The following is an 11,259-nucleotide window of genomic DNA, read 5'->3' on the forward strand; positions in this document are numbered from 1 at the left end:
CCAGCGGCTTCATGTAAATGTTAAACAGCATTGGGGACAGAATCGCGCCTTGAGGGATGCCCAATTTGAGCTCCCTCTTGGCCGAACAACTGTCCCCAAGTGACACCATCTGGAACCTGCCCGAGAGGTAGGACCGGAACCACTGCAATGCAGTGCCTCCAATACCCAACTCTCTCAGGCGTTCCAGAAGGATACTGTGGTCAATGGTATCGAAGGCTGCTGAGAGGTCCAAGAGCACCAGCAGGGTCACACTTCCCCTGTCAATGCCCAGACGGAGATCATCGACTAAGGCAACCATGGCAGTCTCAACTCCGTATCCCGTCCTGAATCCAGTTTGAAATGGATCCAGAAAATCCGTTTCCTCCAAGACTGCTTGTAGTTGATTGGCAACTGCTCTCTCGATCACCTTGCTCAAAAATGGTAGTAGTGAGACTGGTCTGTAGTTATTTCTATCCAGGGGGTCCAGGGAGGGCTTTTTTAAGAGTGGTCTAACTACTGCCTCCTTGAGACAGGGAGGCAGGGAGCCTTCCCTGAGGGATGCATTACAGTGGTACCCGGGATACGAATTACCAGCTTACGAATTTTTTCGGATACGAAAAACATCCCATATGGATTATTGTTTTGGCTCCGAAGGTTTTTTCGGTTTACGAAAAAAAACTCGGCGCTATTTTCATGAAAGGCCTCCACCGGCGGGCCTGCAGAGCAGAGAGCTATTTTTTCCATTAGCGCCTATGGCAAATTCAGGTTACGGAAGGTTTTTCGCGGTTACGAATTAGCCGCGGACCGAAGATTAATTTCGTAACCCGAGGTACCACTGTTAATTATGTTTTTCAGCCTCACCATAATGTTTCTCCCCCCCCCCCTCCGGATAGCCAGCCAGGTTGGGCAAAGGTTCAACGAGGGCAACACCAATGATGTTCTTTTGTTCTTTCTCTAGGGTTGGGTTTATGTTCAATTGACCCCAACAGTGGTGCACTTTAGCTTCCATGGCTCATTGTAGTAATCAAAAACACATATCAGGTCATTGTGACTTCCAGTCCTGCTTCATAATAGATATTAATTATGAAAACATCATATTCAGTTGGAGGGGTGATAGGGTAAGAGAATCATAGACCAAAGGAGTAAGTTATCCAAACTCTGTTTGAAATTGATGCATTCCCCCCCTTTCATTAAGACAGAATAATTTAGTAAAAGCATCACAATAACAATAAATGCAATATAATGGAAGCAGGAAGCTACACTCTGGCACAGAGTTAGGAAATATGCAGTCCTACATATACTGTTGGACTGCAGTTTCAGCATAACTCACCATGCATGTTTTTAAAGAGAAAAAGAATCAATCAAACATTAGATCTGTTTGCAAAGCAAATGACAGTGATTGAGTTGATACTTTATTGGGGGGTGTTGTATATTTTGCATTTTGAAGTCAGTTTTGTTTTTAAATCCAATAAACAAGTAACACAGCAATTGGGACACATTAATTGTGTTCACAACACGTTAATGACCAACAAAGTTACTCTTCCTTCCTAAGTAATGACAAACAAATTATTTTCTTTCAAAATAACACATATGTCTCAATCTTTTCAATAACCTACGTAGGTTTGAGTCAGGTTATTCTACAGTTTTACTCATATATATATATATATATATATATATATATATATATATTACAAAACACTGCAGTTATGGGGAGCCCTCAAACATTCCTGAAACATAATGATATGGAAAGCTAATGGACTAGAAATGGAGAATCGCAGGTTAAAATAAAAATGAGGATAGGATATAAAAACAGGTAGAAAGAGCCATCCAGATAGGTCATTTATTAGTTCATGCTGAGAAATTCTTTGAAAAGGGACAGTGGCAAGAACTGGGTATAGACATGAGGAGAGAAATTAAATATTTTTAAATCACTGGAATAGGCAACACTGTGTCCAGTGTACAATTCTTTTAAAATCCCCAGAGAGGATGGAGTGCAGTAAAATGGAAAGGAGAATAAAAATAGAAAAATGGTCCAAAGACTATGTTTAGGAGGGTTGGGTGATGGGGCAGGGATCAAGAAGAGAAAAGAAAATTTAAGGCAAGGGAAATAGAATGGAATGGAGTGTAGAGTCCTGAATAGAAGAACTTTCTACTATATTTTGCTGCTATTCCTCTGTAAAGGGAAAAATAATAGGGGAATACAGATTGTGTCTCTCTTATCCAAAATGCATGGTACTGGAAGTACTGGGGTTTTCAGATTTGGGGTTTTTTTTTAATATTTGCATATACATAATGAGATATTTTGGAGATGGGACTCAAAGTCAGACACTATATTTTTAATAATTCTGTGAATGAATCTATGTTTGTGTACATTGACCCATCAGACAACAAAGGTCTATCTCAGCCATCCATGTGGACAATGTTGGAGTATCTCAGATTCTGGAATTCTGGATAAGGGAGACTCAAACTGTATAAAATTAAAAATACAAAGGCAACATTAAAGCCATGCAATAAAAAGGAACTCAATAAACTCACCTTCTAAAAAATGACAGTGACAAAAATGGACAAACAGCACAACAATATAGGAATGAGAATAAGAAGAATAGAATAAGAATGTCAAGACAGTGCTCAAGGGCTGTCTGGGAAAAAAATGGCTGCAAAAGGCCAGCTTAGCTTTATAAATATCTAAGGAGAGAGTACCACAGAACTCGGGATAAAACAGTAAAGGCCCTGCTCCCCACAACATGAAACACAACTTCATTGGAAAATCTTGATTGCTGGGTGGTGCAATTGGTGTGCATGTGCTGACATTAGAGAAGATGTTCCTTGAAATGGGTAGGACTTAAGGTCGTATCACTCGTTATCTCAATTCATGCAGCTGTGCTATTAGACAGCAGCAACCTTCCTGAAACATATCTTGCATGAGAGACTCCTGCATGAGCAAACTGGTGCTGTCAAAGTTATCAGCATGTCGCCTGGTAACAGGAGCAAGAGAGACTAAAGAGAGTAGATTAAGAACACCTTCCATATCCAGTAGCCAATAGATACAATTGCCTGTGGTGATTTTTTTAGTTCCATGGCTATGTACACACAATCCTGAGTGCTGCAAATTTATCCATTTAGACACCAGTTATTTTTTTAGCCAACCAGTAAAATAAATATCATGCCCGCACTGAGGATGGCAGGCTGAGGCTGCAAGTTAGTGGTTTGCCAATAGAGGCCTGGTGAGTTCATAGCAGAGGTAATGTGTGAACAAGAGTTAATCTGTTTCTGCTTCTAATCACATAGCCTAGTAAGGAAACATTTAAGGTTCAAATTTGAAGGAGAAAGATGAGCTCAGCTGCTTGAATTTACTAAGGACGCATCTACACTGCAGAATTAATGTAATTTGATACTGCTTTAAATACCATGGCTCAGTGCTGTGGAATTCTGGGATTTGTTTGTGAGATATTTAACCTTCTCTGGCAGAAAGTGCTGGTACCACAACAAACTACAAACCCCATGATTTCGTAGGCTGGAACCATGACAGTTAAAGCCGTGTCAAACTGCATTAATTCTGCTGGATGGCAGCAGTGTTTCAGCACAATATAGAGTCATGTCTATTTTACTAACTTGAAGGCCTCTAGATGCTGCTGAACTGCAACTCGTCTAATCTCTTCACCGTGCCAGTGCTGAATAGGTCTGAGCGGGGCTGCAATTCTAAAGCATCTAGAGGACAACAAGTTGCCCAGCTTTGCAAAACTGATCACAGCTGAGTCAGGTCTGTTTTAAGAGGCACTGGATTCTCTGTTGTCTGGATTTTCTAGTTCTACTATTAAGGATATTGTAGCACTGGATTCCTGCATTAGTTTGAAAATGTTGAGATACCTTCCTAGTTAATTATTCTAATCCTAATGCAACAGCATGTAATCACTGGTTATCCAAAGCGTGGCAGCTGGTTCTAGTAACACAGCTGTAAGTGAGAGTAAGAGATGGAGGACAAGAGAAAGAGACATGTATGCTATGTATGTATTACATTTGTCATCTAACCAATAACAAGACTTGTCTAGGTAAATTTTTTGCAACTGAATGAGTACAAACACAATAACTGCACTGGTAACAATAATCAGCACAGGATATAAAAGCAGTACAAAATATACAATAGGAATCATATTACATTTCTAGCAGAATGGTGTCATTCTATTGATTTTTGGAACAGTAGATGTAATATTGACGTTAACATTTCAGTGATTCCTCCCCCCCCCCCCATACTTTGTAACATTTTGGTTTATTGTTTATTGGTAATTCAGAATAGGTTAGGTTTGCATATACTTTTTGGTAAAATAACGAATAAAAGGTTGGACTTACACTTTCTTATCTTTGAAGTACACCCCCATAATCATAATTAACTTAAATCCTATCTATTTCAAAGTGTTCATTATAAATACAGTGTGATTAAGTCTGAATTCAACCAACTAACATTTGAGAGAGGCAAGGAGAGAGAGAGATGATGGTTTCTAGCTTGATCCCTTAGCTGAGCTTACACTAGCTTCCTTGTTTGTGTTTGTAACCCTTATGCACCCATCTATATATCATCATGATATATTATTTAATAAAAAGTTTAAGCTGTGAGGAGGTGGCTGCTACACAGTGTTATAAGGCACTTTTAACATCTAGAGCTGAAAGTGCTAGGCATGTGATGGCATTATTATTGTTATTACCCTCATCTCCCTAAGTGGCCTCACAAGCACAAAGGTAGCATTAAAACTTCCTTTGCTGACTTTCCAGTATTAGTCTAGGTGAGGCCATATTCTTGTAATAGCTACTTGCTGGCAAATGCCTTCCTCTGAGTCACCTTGATGAACAAATTTTGACAGGACTAGTGGATTCTTTGACCTGAACACTAATCTATTCTATTGTCCAACTTTTCAGATTCTGCTGCCATTGAATCAGTCATCGAGGATATTATTTCCCAAGTTCAAGGTGGAGACACAGCATCAATTGGCAGGCTCATGGAAGGCTCCAGCAGTAGTACATACCGCTACTGGGGGAAGTCATTAAAATTTAATCCCGCCATTATTGATTTTGAGGTAAGCCTTTTCTTTCAGTTGTAGAAACTCCACATCACTAAAGGATTGAAGTGTACTGGACCAGATCATTTTATATTTTTTATTGTGATTTCATCTTAGAACAGGATTAAATGTAATGGGCCACTGATCTGGTGACCTTCTCTCCATTTCACAATGAAGGAATAGTTGTTGTTTTTTTTTATGTGATGACTTTAAAGCAAGGAAGAAAAGACTCAGAGTCTAACTCTAACACTGAATTTTGAACTCAGGGCATCATAGGAGCGAGCTTGTCAAAGTAAAACTTTGAGCTTTGTCCTTTGGAAATGAAGAAGTTGTAGTTTTGAAGAAAGCCAATGCAGTTCTAGAGAAGGATTAATATAATAGCAATAGCAAGTACATTTTTATATAAACAGAGAGAAGATGCAGAAATAAAGCAGGAGATTTATCAAATGGAATATTATTGGTGCCAGAGCTTGGAAAAGGTGTTCTTTCGAAGACTGAGATACTTCATTGGGCTATGTCTCTCTGGCACATAGCTATTATGAGTGTTGTATTACAACCCCCTTTCCCACAAATGACTTTTCAGTGTGGTAGCCCCCCAAAAAAAGCCATTCCTGAGTTGATGGGGAGCAGGAATAGTAGCAGAGAAGCATCCCACTGTTTTCCTTGAGCTGGACACACTGTGACAGCCATTGTCAGGGACCTCTCAGGCATCCCCACAAGTTCCCCAAGGGTGAGATGAAGAAGTAATTTCTAAAAACACAATGGCAAAAAATTCCATAGAAGAAGAAACATCGGAAACATTGGGGGTGAAAACACCAATGTGGTTGCACAATAAACTTGAGGTGGACATGAAAATAAAAAAAGAGCATGTATAAAGAATGCAAGGAAGGATGAATCACCAAGGAAGAAAACAGATGTGTAGCCCAAGCTTTCAGGAACTGTGTCAGGAAAGCTCAAGATCAAAATGAGTTGAGTGTAGGGAAAATTAACAATCAAAATTTAGTTGCTGTTAGACAAGCAAAGAGCAACAAAAAAGGGGTTTTTCAAATATGTTCAAAGCAAGAGGATGATGAAGGAAATGGTGGGCATGCTGCTGAGCAAGACTGGTAAATGCTAGAAGATCACAGTGAAAATGTAGAACTGTGAAATACCTATTTTGCTTCAGGTTTTCTCCCAAAAGAGGACTGTGTGCTTTCATCCATCACCAGAGGCCTTGGCAAGGAATCTGGGTTGCAAATTAAGACTGATAAGGAATTAGTCAGGAATCATCTACTTAATTTCAGTGAGTTCAGGTCTGGAGGGCCAGAGGAACAGCATCCCAGAATATTGAAGAAACGTGCTAACATATTCACAGAACCACTTGCCATCTTTTTTGAGAAATCTAAGAGAATGGGTTTGTTGCCAGAGGGCTGGAGATGAGTAAATATTTTCCAAAAATGCAAAAGGCAGGTCCCTCAGAAGAGACTGCTAAAATCTGTGTCCACAGCTGACTCTCACTGCTTGTACCTTTCTTGTCCTTGGATTGAATCTTACAAGCTGGACAGCTGGTGGAACCCGTCAATTTCCAGTTACTGACTGTTAAACTAGGGGTATAATTACCATTACCTCTCCTATCCTTTCAGTTTGGAAATTTGCAGCTTTATGGTGCAAGCACCTTAGCTCCCATTCAGTCCCCCCTCCCCAATTTCCTCCTTAATGTCTGCAGCACTTTAGCTATAGCAACCAATGAACTTGAACTATAATTCCTCAAATGCTATGCAATGTAATAGTCCTCAGTAAATTTCTTATTAATGGATAACATTCCATAAATGGGGGAGGAAGAGAAGCATGGTGCTGAGTATATGGAGGAAATTTTGTCTATCACAGCCTTTTGGAAAAGAAAGGAATCTTTTCTGGACTGTTTCATAGGCCCCTTCATTCTCTTTATCTCTAATTTGACTCAACATAGATCAGCTTTCTGACTTTGGCAGCAAAAGGTAAGACATATCAGCTGGAGACAGAAATGTGCCTATGTGATTAGTAGTGCTGATGGAAAACAGCATCTTGTTTGAGGATGCATATGTATGTATAGTGGAGTGGGGGTGGGTAGCTGGAGTTGTTTTTAATCTGTGATAATGAGAAATGACTCTCAGACATTCCTGTGTGTTCTCCACACAAATCTCCATTAATTCTGGATCAAACCCACTATTATTTGCTTGTAGCCCACTCTATAACCTTTAAATGGGTGCTTCAGGAGCTCTGCTAGTGCTTATGGTTTTGGAGTGGATTCAAGCACCCAATAATTACTTGTGTCCACTTGAATGTCCTCTTATCTTGACATATGGTTGTTTGCTAAAGTGTCTTGTGCAAATATTGTTTCAAAACCTCAGTTTTCAAGGCCATGTGGGAACTCTTATGTGGAAATCGCTAACGTCCTTGTGATTTACAGGAAACAAAGCCACAGTAAACAGACTGTCCTGTACAATATGTCAGTGGTTCTGGGAGCTCTTGATGCATGCACATGCATTCACACAATCTTGCTCTGTCTCCTGTTCAGAGCTGGCTCAAGATATTTTGCTGCCTGAGGCAGTGGCAGTTAATGCCTCCAACACTCCAATAGTATCAATGACTGTCAAAGTTATTTTGGCAGTAAAAGTCCAGCATACTCAGTGCAATTGCGACTGATGCTTATTGACATCACCACCCCTGGAGACATCACAAGGGATCATCCCTGATCTCAAGATTGGACTCTGTAGTCTCAGGGCCTGGGATGGTCCTGACCTGGCAACCTTACCATTGGCTGCTCTGCTATGTCTGCTGGTTATTGTTGTTGTATGTCCTCAAGTCATTTCCAACTTATGGCAACTGTGAAACTATGACAGGGTTTTCTTGGCAACATTTGTTCAGAGAAATGCAAAGGCAAATATTTGTGTGATTTGCCCAGGGTCATCCAGTGGGTTTCCATGGTTGAGCAGGGATTTGAATCCTGGTCTCCAGAATCCTAGTTAAGTGCTCAAACTACTACACCATTCTGCCATTATGTATGCACATCATACATACTACACTATGTGTGTTATGTCTGCACATTATATTTTTTCTATAACTAGTCTGCCAGTTGCTTTAAAAGTAACAATAATGACTCATTAATCACATTTCCTTTTCACAGCTGCAACCTATACATCAAATACTGCGTAGGACTCCACTTCGCCATGTTGAAATCAAAAGGAAAAATTTGAAAAGGGCTTTGGATGAATATTTAATGGAGTTCAACACCTGCCGCTGTGGCCCCTGCTATAACAATGGTGTACCCATGTTGGTTGGGTCTAGGTGTGTTTGTGAGTGCCAGAAGGATGCCCAGGGCCCAGCATGTGAAAAAACAATGAGGACAGGTAAGGTGAAATCATAAAAGGGAAACATCTGTAGAGTACAACTGTCTGACCGTTGCTAATAGGTGCCTCTTTAGATCTACCCATCAATCAGCCCCTCTTCTCAGTGCCTTTGATCACCTTATGTGCCAGGCAGCTGAAGTCGCCTTAAGCAGGAATAAAATTAACAGCTCAAGTGATTACTATAAGTAAGCCAGGTTAAGCAAAGAAGGTTTTAGAGGGAGCAAGGGTCCCAGGGTCATAAATCTTGCCATAGACTGCAAAGACAGAACCTAAGCATGACATCAGTTGAATATTAATGTCCAAGACTTTTAGCTTCTTCCTATGGAGATCTGGGTATGACTATTGATTTATTTCAGTGGAGCTTGGTACACTTAACTGCACACAGGATGAGGCCAGTTCTTTTAGCCAGTCAGCAGAACTTCAGCCTTATTTTCAAGATGCTTTGCTCCTCTTTATCATTTTATCACTTATTTATCTTCCAATAAAAAGTGCTGATTCAAGGCTGTTGTCCCTTCCCCATTGTTTTCCCTTGTCATATGCTTTCCCTGTTCTTGTGAGAATGGGACTGTACATGCTTCTTGTTCTACACAGAGGTTGGAAAACTTTTTTTTACCACAACCTCCAGAGCAGCTAGCATTCTGTGGATTTTAAAAAACTTTATCAAACTCTGGTTCTACTAAATTAGACTTTCCTAACCTTGCACCTTCCATAAGGTTCAGGCTACAATTCTTTTCAGCCCTTGTCAGCAGTCAACTGCACTGAATTATGGGAGCTGTAGTCCCCCCAAAACCTGGAGACTAAAGAAGCCTCTACACACTATCACTTGTACAATACAAACTAGTACTATATTATCAGCACCATCGTAATTGTCACCATCCCACCTTTTTCCTACTCCAGGCAGCTGACAACAATTACAGCTTAAAAATTCATAATATACAAAGATCTTCCAAAATAACCATTAAAAAGTCTTTACCTGCTTCTGGAAAATAATAAGGAGGATGCCAGTCTAACTTCTCTAAGAACAGAGTTCCAGAACCTGAGAGCAGCCACCAAGAAGGCCCTCTCCTGTGTTCCTACTAGATAAATCTGTGCAGGTGGTGGGACAGAAAGAATGGTTACTCAGAAAACCTCAAAACCTGGACAGGTTCATTTGGGAGAATACAGTCCTTCAGAAGAAAAACTGGACCTGAGCTATATAGGGCTTTATAGGTCACAAGCAGCAGTTTGAATTGTGGCTGGAAACAGGCTGGCAACCAGTGGAGCTGTTGCAACAGGCAGTATGGCACTCCCTGGAGCCAGCCCTGGATAACTATCTACCACTACGACTGCTTCTCTTTTATTTGAGGGAACAACTGTCTCCCTCACTATCAGATTCACTTCTGGGAAATCTGCAGGGTGTTTTGAAAGAGTGTGGATGATTTCCTTCTTAGGGTAGTTTATTATCTTGATCAAGATTACACTTAGCCCTTCATATCCATGGATTCTTTATCCACAGATTCAACCATCCATGGATTGAAAATATTCAAAAACTATATATAAATTCCAAAAAGCAAGCCTTGATTTTCCATTTTATGTAAGGGACACCATTTTACTATGCCCTTGTATTTAATGGGACTTGAGCATCCATGGATTTTGGTATACATGGGTGTGTGTGTGTTCCTGGAACCAAATCCCAGTGGATATTAAGTGACTGCTGTAAAGAACAGGTGAAGAATTTACCAGGTCAGGAAAAAGTAAGAACATTTGTACCTTCTCTCTTCTTAAATAAAATCCTCATTTATTTAAAATATAGTTATATCATTCCTCATCATATCACATTTCAGAACAGTGCACACCAACAAACAAACAAACAAACAAAAAAATCCTATTCCAGAAAACCACAAGAAACTTTAAAATAGACTAATATTTACTATCTTTCTGGAATTTGTCTCTGATAGACAGCAATGTTTCACAGCTCAGCACTGGCAGATATTCTGAAAGGAGCTGAAAGGATTTCAGGACTATATAACAGTCACTTAAGTTCTACACCAGCTACTTAATTATGTACACAGGGTGCATCTACACTATTGAAATAATACAGTTTGACTTTTGTCCTACCAAAATTCTCCCTTGGGGTCTTTCCAAACATTTGTTTGAATCACTTCCCACCTGAATAGGAGGAAAAGCTGAATGGACTTCCTTCACTGACCCATCTACTTGCTCTTAAAGCAGGCTAGGGAGGCATTCATGTAGTTTTACAGTAGGTAGCCTTACTGAACACAGAGTAGTTTGGGATCAAACCATTCTAATCAACAGCCATTATTACCATTACAACCAGCAATTTTGCCACTTGTGTATCAATGCCAGCTTAGAAAAGGAAAAGCTTTGATTTGTTTTGCCCTAAATCATGAATAAGGAGCCTGTCCTCCAGATTTTGTTGGACTCTAATTCCCATCAGTCCTAGCCAATCTAAGCAAGGGTGAAGAATGACAGAAGTAGTAGTTCCACAGCATCTGAAAACTGTGGGGTCACTCTCCTTGTCCCAAATCCTGGAGTTATGGATGGTAGTGTCCTCTTTAACTTTTAATAAGAAATTATTGTGTCACAGGTGGTCAAGCAGATGGTAGTTGGAGTTGCTGGGCTTCATGGACTTCTTGCCAAGATGGATCAAAGAGCCGTACAAGACAGTGTACAAATCCAGAACCACAAAATGGTGGAAGAACATGTTCTGGCCAGAGCACACAAACATCGACATGTTAACAGGTTCCTGAAAGTGGATTACTGGGTCATGCTATCAAGCAGGAAAGTGGAGGAGTGAGTTCTGATTCATAAACAGCATAAAGTAAGCATTGGACTATAAAGTAGATAGATAGATAGATAGA

The 11,259-nt window shown here is 40.1% G+C and overlaps 1 protein-coding gene across 1 annotated transcript in view; it reads left to right on the forward strand.

The window, feature by feature from the left end:
- The window catches only part of C8A (complement C8 alpha chain), a 49,253-nt gene extending 37,994 nt beyond the window's left edge, over positions 1-11,259 (forward strand). The window contains exons 9-11 of the mRNA XM_042462713.1: positions 4,891-5,048; positions 8,176-8,398; positions 10,986-11,259. Coding sequence (XP_042318647.1) covers positions 4,891-5,048; positions 8,176-8,398; positions 10,986-11,137 — 533 coding nt within the window. The 3' untranslated portion in view covers positions 11,138-11,259. The remainder of the gene's footprint in view (positions 1-4,890; positions 5,049-8,175; positions 8,399-10,985) is intronic.

The sequence above is a fragment of the Sceloporus undulatus genome, chromosome 4 (genome assembly GCF_019175285.1).
Source record: "Sceloporus undulatus isolate JIND9_A2432 ecotype Alabama chromosome 4, SceUnd_v1.1, whole genome shotgun sequence".
Classification (NCBI taxonomy): domain Eukaryota; kingdom Metazoa; phylum Chordata; class Lepidosauria; order Squamata; family Phrynosomatidae; genus Sceloporus; species Sceloporus undulatus.